General features: G+C 44.3%; 1 protein-coding gene across 4 annotated transcripts in view; it reads left to right on the forward strand.

The window, feature by feature from the left end:
* The window catches only part of COL22A1 (collagen type XXII alpha 1 chain), a 268,249-nt gene that overhangs the window by 123,700 nt on the left and 130,648 nt on the right, over positions 1-13,901 (forward strand). For all 4 annotated transcript variants that reach the window (XR_008576049.1, XR_008576050.1, XM_054818065.1 and 1 more), the window contains exons 13-16: positions 3,419-3,472; positions 5,055-5,108; positions 6,444-6,497; positions 12,905-12,958. Coding sequence is in view for 2 of the 4 variants with exons in the window: in XM_054818065.1 (XP_054674040.1) it covers positions 3,419-3,472; positions 5,055-5,108; positions 6,444-6,497; positions 12,905-12,958 (216 nt within the window). In the remaining 2 variants the exon portion in view is untranslated. The remainder of the gene's footprint in view (positions 1-3,418; positions 3,473-5,054; positions 5,109-6,443; positions 6,498-12,904; positions 12,959-13,901) is intronic.

The raw sequence follows: 13,901 nt of genomic DNA on the forward strand, positions 1-13,901 counted from the left end.
TTACAGTTTTAGAAATATGTAGCTTCCTGTGTGCTACATAACCTCTGTATACTCACAGTCTGTGTCAGTGTATGACTTCAGCGCTTGCGGTGCGTGCTTGCCCTCTCTTGCTCAGCAGTATCTGCTTCCATGTGACTGACGGCACTTCGCAGCCATCTTGCAAGAGAAGTCCTCTGGTTGCTTTAGATCAGATGGCAGCTTGCCAAGTCTAGGCTCTTTTGACAAATATGTTGTCAACAATGAGCTAATGAACGTGTTTATTCTCTTGCTAACTTTGGTGGAAATGTTCAATTAAAGGCCGCTGGCTGTGATTTCTTCTTCGGCCAATTTTGTATTTCTCTAATTGCAACTTTCCCTGGCTTCAGAAGGTTGTTTCCAGGATAGATGTGCTGGAGAGAGAGGCGAGCTCTTTTGCTAACCCAAGCAACCAAATTGGAAGGGTTGAGGGGAGGGAACAGGCACCTTTTGGGCACACCAGCACTTCCCTAGGTCTGAGCAGCATGCTGAGCACAATGCCAGGGATTTTACCTGATTAAAAAATCTGGTGGACAGGTGAAAAGAAAAAGTGATTGTTCTGTGATGCAGTTCATGAAGTTGGGTAGTTAAAAAAAAAAAAAAAAAGGGTTACTTAGCAAAGTAAATTGCTCTGGCAACAGGACTCCACTCCAGTTAGCTTCATCCTTGGGGGGGATTTGGCAGCTGGCTGTGAGTTAAGGGTGCATGCTGTTGGTTGCTTTACCATCCCTGCCTGTCACAGCTACTTTGGCACTATGCAAGCACAGCAGCACTGATGCTTTTCTGCTTCCTGCTCTCTTCTGCCGCTCATTCCTGTAGGTTGCACAGTTTACTGCGTGAACATGAGCATTTTGACATAGGCAACACAATCGCTTCTTGTGCTTTTATTAAGGTTCAAACGTTTGCTGAACCTTCCCTTAGCCCGACAGGTTTTTCTGCTCAGTGGGGGATACAAAGCAGCTAGCCAGGGTTAATAGGGAGTCAGTGGAAGGAGCAGAAGTAAGAGTCCTTTCCATTCTGTAGCTTGGTGGGGTTCAGTGGTGATTCCTCAGGAGACGTTAAACCTGTCTCTAGAGACTAGCTTGCTTCTGTGCAGTTTTCTTCTGGGGAGAAACTGGTAAAGCTGGTGGATACTCAAAGATTTCCACTGGAAGCTGGTGAAACTCTCTAGCTTTATTTCCAGTAAAGGGTCAGTCCTCTGCCGGGCTGTCTGACGTATGGCAGTGCTGGGCTTTGCTGGTTCACCTATACCTGAGCACAATGCAGCCCTGAAGCCCCTCTCCCCTGCTTGGTGACTCTGGAGCATTTCAGTGGGTGGCAGTTTGGGTTGACCGAATGCCTCTGGCATGTATGGTCACCAAGTGGGAGAGAGACTACAATGCTCTCCTGCAAATATCTATGCAGTCTCTTGGCTGTGAGGGCCAGCAGATCTACTCTGGGCTCGGCATTTTTGTAAGCAGATGCTTGAGGTCTGTTAAGAGTCAAAAGGAGGAAATCGCACTGCTCTAGTTAATAATAAAAAAAAATAATGCAAAGGGAAAAGTCCTTTTCTTTTCCTGGAATGCTATTGGCTTAGGAGGCAAGTTACCATTTGCATCTGGGAAGAGGAATGACCTTATTGTTGGAGGTTTTCAACACCGCATTGGATAAACCCTGAACAACTTGGTGTGAATTCATTGTTGATGGTGCTCTGAGTGGGAGGTTGGACTTGAAACCTTACGAGGTCCTGTCCGGCATGAATGGCTCCATGAGCACTGTGCATCAAACTTATTGACTGATCCTGGGATTAATTTGTTTGCTGTGCCAAGGAGTTGCTACATCATTGAGGGGTAAAAAAAAAAAAAAAAAGGCAAGAGAAGAAGCTAATTAACTGTATTCCTTTACTTTGCATAGAAAAGACACAAATTGTTCTCCTACCTATGCTGCACACTTTGCCATGGAACAGCAGTTCCTTCAAGTTATATTGACCTCTTAGAGCAAATGATTTCCTTAAAAAAATCACATTTGCTATTTGATGGGTTTTCTATCTCATTAGGGAGCCATTCAAATACAGCAGATCTGATTTTTACCATTAGCTGCATTGCAAATTCTAGACAGAGTGCTTCATGAAGGTTCAGTTAGCAAGCAATGTGATTATAAATGTATCTAATGACTTTAATTTGCATACACAGCACAGATACTTTCCAGATAACTATATTTTATTAACCAGTAAGTGCCAAATTTACCTATGGATAAATAAGGCTGGATTTTATCACTATGTCTGACATTGACTGAAACCTTGCCCTAGGAATACATCCATCTAAGTCTGCTGGACTGGCAGACTGTTTTTTTCCCTGCTGGATGCAGGGAAAAAACATCACATATAAGACTGAGTGTGGCACAATTTGGCTTGAATTTATCTGCATTTGTAGGTAGTCCTTATGTATATACAGGCAACTCGGAAATATATGCATCAACTGCTTAGCCACTTTAATGCTCTTTCAACAGGATTCTTCTATGTTATTGGGTTTTTTAAAAAAGGAGATGGAGAAAAAGTTCTCAGTTGCTTAGCTCTGCTTTGTGGCATGTCATTTGCCAGCAGTGCTAGCGGCTTTACATCCCACATACGGATGTCCACTGGTTTGGGTAGCAGAGGTATTGTCCATTGAAGGATTCATGCCAACATCTGTTGTAAAATCCAGCAATGCTGGAACCTGAGCGCCATCAGTTGGAGCATGAACATGTGGGACAGACATAGGCAGGTTGCTGGATCACAACCAGTACTCCACGACAGCAGGCATAATCCTGCTCTGTTCACAGAGCTCTGGCTGAAACCTGCTCTGAATCTTTGGTGAAGTTACTTGTTGACTATGAGATGTCCCTATTGATAAGTTCTAAATGGAGTGGCTTCCAAAGTTACATTTTGGCCTCATGTGAGCAGGCAAAGAGAAAAAAAAAAAATCCCACATTTGTTTTTTTTCCAAAACATTCCATGCCATTGGAAATTTGGCATGGCTGTAAATTGACCATACCAAATTTCAAATTCCTGTGCTTTGAGAGGTGGCAACAGGAGAGTTTCTCAGTGAAATATTTCTATGTTTCAAATACTTTTATTTAACAAGGATAGGTGTCTAATCTTGTTCTTGGAAAAACACTGGTTCTGGATGGTATTTACAAAAAAGAGGGGAGGGAGGGATCAGCCAGAGGAAGACACTTGAATGGAAAATTAAAAATGAACCTGTTTAAATATGGGCAAGTTACAGGTGACTGAGAACAGCATCGTTACAGTGAGACAGAGAAGTTGGCCTCAACTCTCAACAGATGATAGCTGATGACTCTTTATAGATGATATTTGTGTATTTTAGACTATACCACAGAATGGTATAGCATTTCATGTAAGGTGTCGTTTCCATTGGTGTTTTAGGGTGAAGAAGGTTCCCCTGGCTTTCCTGGACTGAAAGGGGATAAAGGAGAAAAGGTAAGTCCGAGTTTTTATTAATTATACTGTGAAAAGTTAAGTTTAAGCTGTTGTGAAAGGATAATGAAAACAGGCCCTCTACTAAGTCTTTTGTTTTACCTCTGTTTTTTCTAGTTTTGCATTAACAAGGTACTAAAGGAGATTATGCTGTTGTACTATATTTCAGTGAAATGCACCTTAAAATATGTAAACCCATTAATGATGCTCAGCCATATTTGAAAAATGTGTGGAGATATCAAGGGGATAAACTTTGACTAAACCTTATTAAACTCCAAAACAGAGTAGAAGAGTGAAACAGCTTAGTGCTAATGCCTTGACGTACAGAAACACTGGAGTTTCTTCAATATGAGACATGGAAGGCCGAAGATTATCATGTCCTTTCTTGCACCAAACATAAATAAATTTTGGACTGAGATAGCCTTTAGCTGCTTACTGTGTCATCATCTTAAAAAAAAAAAAATTAAAAAAAATTATCCTGCACTGAGCTTGCTCTATTGACTAGTATTTACTTCGTACACATTTTTCAGATATGCCTTAAGCAGCATCTACAGGAGGGATTTTAGGAATTTAAACTCTTTCCACCTCTTGTAAAATAGCCAATGTTCAAGATTGCAAGGCAAGATCCCCCTCCAAGTAATACACAACAAACTAGCTCAGTTTAATCAGAGCCCAGAGTGGCAGTTTTCAGTGCCCATGTCTCTTTCCCATTTGAGCATTTTTATTATTTTTTTTTACAATGCACTTAAAAAAACCCCCCCGCTGCAGTGTCTAGAAGTAAAAACACCGAGACAGTTCCTCACCGTGTACATTGGCTCGCCTGTTGTGTGTCTATTCCCTTTCCATTCTCCATTTGTTCTTTAAATTGCCAGCTGCATGCAGCAAAACTCGCCTTTCCCCCACGTTTGCTGCAGTCCCAGTTAGCTGTGGTGCTGCCAACCTCAACATATTTAGTCCCATTCATCCTGACGCATGGGAAGATCTAAAAAGTGGTGCCTGGTTTTCTGTTCCTTTGTTTTCTATGGCTTTGCACATTCAGAGCTCTGAGACTCGCTTCCTGGTGACCAGGGCAGTTCCTGAAGGCTGCTTGAGTTTTTCAAGACTTCTTTTCTGTTTTCTTTTAGGCTCATTACTTATGTGTATTGTAGCTGTGCCTAGAGGCTTCTGAGCTTTGGGATGGATGCTGTACAAGCATGGAATTAAAAAAAATAATTAAAAAAATATATGAGTATTTAGTGACTAAAAAGCAGATTTTTGATACAACAGAATGGTGGACAAAGAGGCCGAGGGGAGATGATATTAAGATGACTTAATGGTTACGTGTCTAATTAAGTGCAGAGCTTTTATATTAATTTATTCTTAAATGAGTTAAGTGGCCAAGAGTGCCTAGTTCCTCATTAACAGCTCATCAATTGGCCATAGTGTGTTAATGTCAGCAGCAACTCCTCCAGAGACTGTAAATAATAAATGTTTGCGTTGAAATTATTCTCCTCATTCCTTATTCTTGTCTTGATATGCTACTCATGTCCCTGCATTTGCAACGGGTGTTAATACTGTGCTGATGATAATTCTGTTGTCGTTACAGGGGTCCCTGGGCTCACCTGGCCCCCCTGGGAAGGATGGAGCGAAAGGAGAAGCCGTAAGCCTTTTCGTTCCTCCCGTGTAATCCTTGCCTTTCAGTGCAAGGCAGGCAGTGGAAATCAATCTGTATTGAGTGGAATATGTCTTGGGGATTTGTACGGCCATTTTAGGAGCAGCAGAAACAAATGGCAGGAGGTTAATAGCCCCAGCACTCTCCCTCACACGTTTGTGGCGATGGCAGGTGTCGTATGGATTAGCTGTCCTGAGAGGCTCCCGGGACAGCTCTGCTAACATTCATTATGGCGAGAAAGAGGGCAGTTGTGGCAGCCTGTGGTTTGGGACCCGCTGCTGCGGCTGTGTTGGTTAATAACTGCTGCTGCAGAGCTTGGACATTTGTTTTAAGTTTGGCAAAGAGTCATCAGCTAGTGGAGGTGGCAGGGGATGCAGGGGAGCGTCTTGTGCTTCCACAATGGACAGGGGTGAGAGAAAACGGTGTCTCGGTCACAGAAACAGGGATCTGAACTCCTCTTGTGCACTGCTGAGAGGTAAGAACAAAAGAAGAGGTGCAGGGTTAGCTCAAAGAAGGATGAAGCATACCAGATATTGCCTTTAAGAGGACTACAGTTGAGGCATAAAACCACAAACACATTTTCCAGCATCTTTTATAAATGTGGTTTATGGCTTTCCCTCTTTTCCCCTGCTTGATCAACATCCCTTTGAATTATTTTCATCCCAATGGTGAACCTTTATCATCTCATTCACTGTCCCTTTGTGGCACTCATTTGGTTGGTGGCTGGAGGAACTTTGGAAGGTCAGGCATACACAAAATTAGTGGTACGCAGCAGACAAGCTTTTTTTCCTGTCACTGACATCCTGTTTCTGCTTTGTGCCACACTGTCCCACTTTGGAAAAACTGTGATAATTTTCCCATGTAGCTTTCAGAACTCATGCAACTTCATCACATCACACATGGCATAGTCTGAGATCAGACAAGGACATGGACTTGCAAAATTTCTTATAGGACATGTTTATTGCACTAAAAGGTGACTATACGCGAACAAATGCATTATATTATCTCCAAGGAACCCATATTTATAGACTGTAGTTAGTGCAAGTTGTTCACAACTTAGGGAACTCATTTCATGCTATTTAGTTGGTTGTGTTTGAAGACCAGATGAATAGCTGCTTCAGTTTTCAGTTTGTCTCTTTCTGCTTTTGTTTTTGCAAAGAGAGAACACCTCACACTTTTAGATCTTTGGATAGTAGTACTCAGGACTGTAGATATTGGGTAGACTTTCCATTTCTAAATCTGTATGTAGTGACTCTTTTGAGCCATCCTAGCCTTTATATGTAAAAAATTAGTATTTACCACCGATACTGCTGTTCTTTGAAGGGTGAACCAGGACAGCCAGGAGCATTTGGACTGCCTGGGCCAGCAGGTCCAAAGGTAAGCTTTCCCTTTCTTCTTTACATGGACAGGTATATTTTTTCACTCACTTTTTGTATGTGTGGATTGCTTGATTTACTTTTTGTTTATGACTTTTATATTCTTACTGGTGAATGAAGAAACTAAAAATGCTCATTTTCATAAGGGGTCTGCTAAGGTATCAGCAATTAAGCAAGGTATGTAAAAAGAAGAAATACCTTTTGTTCTATCAACAGCATAGAGGGAGAAGGTGAAGAAAACATGTTTTGGGGCACATAAGCCTTGCTTCATGTCTTCAGCAAGCCTTCCCAACTCTCACAAAGATGCAGATGAGAATTATTATCCCTACTCTACGACTGGAAAAAAAAAAATCATGGAAAGATCCTAGCCTGGATGTTTCTGCCTATTTTAGGAGCTTCGGTTTTGCACCAATAGACAGTGGCAAAGTGATACAGAACACGAGCCAATACTTATATCACTGGATTTCCTTCAAACAAAATGCTTCTGAATGGGTATCTGGTGAGACTTAGCTGGGTGTCAGAAATGTGCTGAAATTTTGAAAGCCTTCTCATGAGCAATTCTTTAACGTCCTTTCAAAGTTTCAGCTCTCCTTGCCTTGTTCCCTGGTTACTGAGGGGATAACTACCTATCTGCTGGTTTCAGTCTTGTTAAAAAGAAGATGGTGCACTAGATTGACAAGTGTGTTGTCAGTGGCATCATGCACAGCAAGTTCAGCTCAGCCTATGAAAGGTGCTGCAAGGACCACAGATTTATTGCCCAAACTTACTTCACCCAGTTCTGTGCCTGCTTTCCAAAAGCAAAGACCTTTGAGCATCACATCTGGTGATGCTGGTTCACTGGTTCACTGATGCCTTTGTCCTCAAACAGGAGTTAAGTACCTGAACACCTTTCCAGATGTAGTCCTGATTGTCACTTGGCTCTGTCTGAGAGGACTCTGTGAAGCAGGTCATTTATATAGTTCCTTCTGGGTTCCTCAGCTATGGAAAGGTTCTTTCTCCAAAATATCTTTTTTTTTTCATAGAGGGAAATGTTCATCATTTCCTAAAGTCTCATCAGGAGGGTATCGGAACTAATGGTGTGTTTGTGGATTAGTGGAAATACTTGGCAGCCATCCCACGGTTCTCTGTGGGAACCGTATTGCCTTCAGCAACACGAAGGTGTTGATTGTGGAAGCTGCATGGCAGCATGTTCAGCAGGGGATACATGACAGCTGCAAAGCAGGGCTGGGCTGAGTGGAGGCACTCTGGATTTGGGATTTGGGAGTGGATGAATAACTGGATTCGTCACCCACAAACGCCTGTCAGCAGCATCTCTCCTATCATTGCATTGGGTTTGTGTGGCAAGGTTTTCGTAGTGGGGGGGCTACAGGGGTGGCTTCTGTGAGAAGCTGCTAGAAGCTTCCCCCATGTCCGACAGAGCCAATGCCAGCTGGCTCCAAGATGGACCCGCCGCTGGCCAAGGCCAAGTCAATCAGCAAGGGTGGTAGTGCCTCCGGGATAACAGAGTTAAGAAGGTGGAATAAACTGCTGTGCAATTGCAGCCAGAGAGAGGAGTGAGAAGATGTGAGAGGAACAACTCTGCAGACACCAAGGTCAGTGAAGAAGGAGGGGGAGGAGGTGCTCCAGGTGCCAGAGCAGAGATTCCCCTGCAGCCCATGGAGAAGACCATGGTGAGACAGGCTGTCTCCTTGTGGCCCATGGAGGTCCATGGTGGAGCAGATATCCACCTGCAGCCCGTGGAGGACCCCACGCCCGAGATGGTGGATGCAACCAAAGGAGGCTGTGACCTTGTGGGAAGTCCGCACTGGAGCAGGCTCCTGGCAGCCCTATGGAGAGAGGAGCCCACGCCAGGGCAGGTTTGCTGGCAGGACTTGTGACCCCATGGGGGACCCACACTGGAGCAGTCTGGTCCTGAAGGACTGCACCCCGTGGAAGGGACCCACACTGGAGCAGTTAATGAACTGCAGCCTGTGGGAAGGACTCACGTTGGAGAAGCTCATGGAGGACTGTCTGCTGTGGGAGGGACCCCATGCTGGAGCAGGGGAAGAGTGTGAGGAGTCCTCCCCCTGAGGAGGAAGGAGCGGCAGAGACAACATGTGATGAACTGACCACAACCCCCATTCCCTGTCCCGTTGTGCCACTGGCGGGGAGGAGGGAGAGAAATCGGGAGTGAAGTTAAGCCCAGGAAGAAGGGAAGTGCCATGTTTTTGCCCCAGCCGGCAGCTGAGCACCATGCAGCTGCTCGCTCACTCCCTCCACAGCGGGATGGAGGACAGAATTGGAAGAGTGAAAGTGAGAAAACTTGTTGGTTGAGATTAAGACAGTTCAATAGGTAAAGCAAAAGCCGTGCACACAAGCAAAGCAAAACAAGGAATTCATTCACCACTTCCCATGGGCAGGCAGGTGTTCAGCCATCCCCAGGAAAGCAGGGCCCTGTCACATGTAACAGTGACTTGGGAAGACAAACGCCATCACTTCGAATGCTCCTCCCCACCTTATATGCTGAGCATGACATCATGTGGTATGGAATATTCCTTTGGTCAGTTGGGGTCAGCTGTCCTAGCTGTGTCCCCTCCCAACTCCTTGTGCACCCCCAGCCTACTCACTGGTGGGGTGGGGTGAGGAGCAGAAAAGGCCTTGGCTCTGTGTAAGCACTGCTCAGCAATAAAAACAAATCCCTGTGTTATCAACACTGTTATCAGCACAAATCCAAAACATAGCCCCATACTGGCTACTATGAAGAAAATTATCTCTACCTCAGCCAAAACCAGCACAGGAGGGAGGGGGGAAGGTGTTTTTAAGATTTGGTTTTATTTCTCATTATCCTACTCTGATATGATTGGTAATAAATTAAATTAATTTTCCCAAGTTGAGTCTGTTTTGCCCATGATGGTAATTGGTGAGTGATCTCCCTGTTCTTCCCTCGACCCATGGGCCTTTCGTTATATTTTCTGTCTCCTCTCCAGCCAAGGAGGGGAGTGATAGAGTGGCTTTGGTGGGCACCCGGTGCATCTACAGCTACCTCCATAAGGGCTCAATCCTGGATAATGCTCCATATTTCTGACCAGGATCATCAGGCACATATAGTTCAGCAAGTAATGAGGCAATGCTGAATAGAAGCTCAGCACTATGGGCTGGGCAGGATAGGTGCTGGTGGGGCTGGACCTAAAGACATCTGACTCGGCAGTGCCAAGTGCTCCCAGCGAAGAGGTGGGCTTGGCTAGCCCCAGCCTCTCAGCAACAGTGACTAAATATAAAATGATCGTGTGCTTTCGCAGTGACTTTTATTTACTTCAACGGATGTGCTGGCTATATGCAGTGTCCTTGAGCTGGATTCTGGCATGAACTATTTTAAGAAACAATTCTTGCTTTGCTGACAGGGCTTTAAAATCTAAAATATGAATCCACACTACGTTTACTCCTTGGTGTAAAGCCCAACTACCTCGCTGGTGTGGAACGGGGTGTGTAGAGATGGGTGGAGATGGAGGAATTGGAAAGGTCACATCTCCAATTACTATTGTAATGATTGTTTTTTGCCAGATCACTTATTTTTATTTAAAATCATCAGCATCAATACAGTGGCTGTGGGTTCCACCCCAGGGTCCATGGAGAGCTACCTTGCAGTTTCTCTGGTGGGTTGGGATACGGTCCTTCCCAGCTCCATCCATCTTCATTCGCACCTGGCCAGGCAGGTGCAGTGCACACTCAGAAGCTTACATCCACCCCAGGAAATTCATCCCCCTGTTTATCTTCTTGGCTGAGGGATTTCCATTTTTTTTTCCTCAGTGGGAATTGCCAGCACTTTCTTTTAAGGAGGTGCCTCGCAGCTTTTACAGACCTCATTAATTGTGTGAAGCTTCCAGTAGCACAGATAAGGGTCCGGCAGATTTCTGGCAGACTTCAGTCCGCAGAAGTGCCGTAATGGATGATGCAGCCCGTTAGGGTTCATGTATGGGTTACAGGAATTAAATGGCCTTGGTATGTCATCTCTGGTTTTACTGCTTTTGCTGCTCAGTGAAGTCTCCAGAGGAGATTGCTTCTAGCTCAATGTCTTCATCATAAAAATGTGGTGTGTGTGGGGGGGGCGTTGGTGTGGTTTTCTTCTTTTTCATCAAACTTGGTGGGTAAACTTCATTGCTCACCCAGCAGGGTGTATGATCTTGCTGGCTACGAGCTGGTGGAAGCAAAGAAGAGCTCTCAAAGTCAGCCTTGTGCGAATCAGTGTTGGAACTTCTGGTTATAGAAGATGCCACGGTGGTCTGAGATGGCAAGAAATATCCACTGGTCAGTGGAGAAGGCTCCCACATAAATATGTGGGACCTGGCAGGTTAATTTAAATGGATTAAGCGAGTCTGGCCTTAACTCAGGTCCCTCACTGTATGATATTATAGCAGTGAAACAAAGCTTGAATTTTTGAGACCGTGCCCTTCAGCCTGTAAAATCCTGCAGCAAATATTCAACCTTTTCAGTCTTTTTTTCTGTATCTTTAATAAAAGGTTAAAGAGATTTTTCGTGGCTGTCATTGCTATGGCACTGACATACTATAGCATTCCCATCTGAACTGACAGTTATCCGCACTTGATAGAAAAAACAGAGCGAGAGGGAAAAAAATCAAGCCTTTGAAATATAAAGTATTAGGTAAGATTTTCATTTTGACAAATTTCCTTCTTCTTGTTTGCTTCATCTGTCGAAGGTCTCACACTTCTCTGGTTTACCAGACATGATCTCAGCATTAGGCCTTGAGTGGGATCAGCGAGTCTTCTCATCCAGACGAACCGTTTCTCTGTAATTTTTGTGGAGTGTTATAACCACGTTTTATGTAACTGTACTGAGTTGGACTTTGATAATTTGGACAACTGGTAGCAGGCCTCTATTTCTGTAGGGTTTTTGCCTAGACTTCAATAGCAGTATTTTTCTGCGGGCTGAACGTGCATGCCTGATGCTCTTCCTCTACCATTAGAGGTCTTGCACCGCTTCTGACCTTGCAGAGGTCCTCAGGTGCCTGATGTTGTGGAGATCCCAGAGCCACCTTTGCTTGTGCCTGAGCCCAGCTCTTATTAACCTGTTTGTACATCTCCCCCCTGCTCCCCAGTTTGCTGTGTGGTTTGCTTCCATACTTAACACGGGTTCAACACTTTACAGCTGGGCTGATGAACTGCTCACAAGCTTCAGGGCACAGCTTCATCTGCTTTAGCAAGTCAAGGCCTCTCCGGCAGAAGGAGGGGACAGTTTTGGCAATGCATTGCTTAAAGTGGAGGTGAAACACTAAGCAAGCACAGTCTAGCCAGGATGCCTGGTCTGTGCCTAACGACTGCTCCAAATGCTCTTGTCATTTGGGCTAAGGCAGGTGTGAGCAGTGGTGTGACACAATCAGCCTCCTGGGCACTTGCACTGGGACAAAAAAGCCTCAATTCTGCTAACAGTTCATTGCAAACATATCTTGCATTTTTAATAATTTTTTTAATAGGAAACATCTATTAATATGAAACATAGAAATTATTTAAAAATAAAATCTTGATCTGTTTTGAACCCTTATCCATGACAGCCACCCAATATAGGAGTTAACAAGATGAGAAAGGAGAAAGAAAAGGAAAGTGAAATAAGTAACAAAATCATCATTCAGACAGGTGATATAATCTAACCAGTTCTCATGGCCACTTTGTCAGGCCCAGGCTGTCTCCATGGGATGGCTCTGAGGGCTGACCCTGTTCACCTGCGGATCCAGACCACTTGCAGGCACTCTAAGGCACATAAAACACACAGCCAGAGTGCTCTCCTTTTCAGTTTACCTTCTCCAGGGAGACAGTCAGTGTGTGACCAGCTGAAGAACCGCTGAAATGTACCTGATCCTCTCGCGTTTCTCTCACTTATGCTGAAAATAAACATTGGATAATGTAGTTTTGATCTGTTTCTTTTCATTTACTCTTCAAAATATATAACACTTTGAAGCCTGTGGTTTGTTTAGGCTGGGATACAGCCTCTGCTGCAGCATTTGCAGCAATGTACATCTGTGCTTTGTTCCTGCGACGTCACGTTCAGGAGTCAAGACAGAGCTCAATCATCCTGTGCACAACAAGCAGGCAACCACTGCCATTGTCAAAACTTCTGAAATAACCTGTAGAGGAACTTCCGTGGGACTGTTTGCCTTTGTAGGGCAAGACTGAATGCAGAATAAACTTGGTAACGTCTGAGCGCTGGGGACAGGGACAGCATTGGGGTGTCACTTTGGGTACATATCTGGAAAGGCAGACATTGCTCTGTGTATTAGAGCTGAGACAGTCAAGAAGCCTCAACAGCCGCCTGTGAGCCCAGGAGCACAAGCTACATTTCTGAATAACTGCTTTTATTCTTGGTCTTTTATGTGGAACAGTTTCTGGTGTTTTACTGTATATCTCGATTCCTTGCCAGGGATCCGAGGGAAAACAGGGTCCTCCAGGAATTAAAGGCTATGTTGGAGCACCGGTAAGTCATGGTTCTTGTTAAATTTTTGACACTCTAGAAACTTTCTCTACCTTTTCAGTGTGTTCTGCCCACCTATCTTCTTTTTTTTTTTTTTTTTTTTAATTAAGCACTGTAGGGTATGTCTGACCACTTACCTGTACTGTGTCCAAATAGTGACATTTTCTTGACTTCATTGAGTTTCTCCTGACTTCTTTAAATGAGAACAGAACTGTAGCCAGGAGAGATATGTCAGTGGAAATGACTTGATTACCAAGTTAACAGCTGGTAATTTTGTGATGCTCCCACTGCAAAGCAATTGCTTTGGTCTGTGTTGATGCACCAGTTATATGGTGCTCAAAAACTTCATCATAACACCACCAAAAAAATATCACCTCTCAGTAAGTTTCCAATCAAGTTTTCAAAACTGTCAGGGAATAGCCTTTGGGCTCAGGGGACAAACCTGCCTTGAATGAAGAGACAGCAAGACCAAAATGAATCAGATTCTGTCAAGTTAGCATCCCTGTCTTGTGGTCTCACCTTGGTAATTATGGAGGCAGCCTTTAAGCTGGTGGTGTAAAGGCTGATTGGATTTTCTGAGGTTTAATGACCCAACTGTACATCAGTGTGCTTTAGTGGCATACCAGACGTGCTTATGCACTGAAAGATTTCCGTGTGCTGGCCGAGGGCTTGCTTTACAACTCACTACAAAGAGGTCCAAAGTGTTCAGAACAGCTTGAGCACTTTTGTCTTTTCCCAGGTGCACGCTGTGTGGTCTAAGGCTGAATTGTATTAGGCTTGAAGATGATTAAATAAATATGGGGGTGGCGTTACCTGCCCATGCCATAGACCCTTGCAATATGAATGAGATAAATGGACAAAGCTATAAGGACACTTCCTTCCTGCTCCTTGAGTCACCTTTTTGTGCAAGAAGCAAAGCACTCAGATGTTGGTCCACAGTTACTGA

The sequence above is a fragment of the Grus americana genome, chromosome 2 (genome assembly GCF_028858705.1).
Source record: "Grus americana isolate bGruAme1 chromosome 2, bGruAme1.mat, whole genome shotgun sequence".
In the NCBI taxonomy this organism is placed as follows: domain Eukaryota; kingdom Metazoa; phylum Chordata; class Aves; order Gruiformes; family Gruidae; genus Grus; species Grus americana.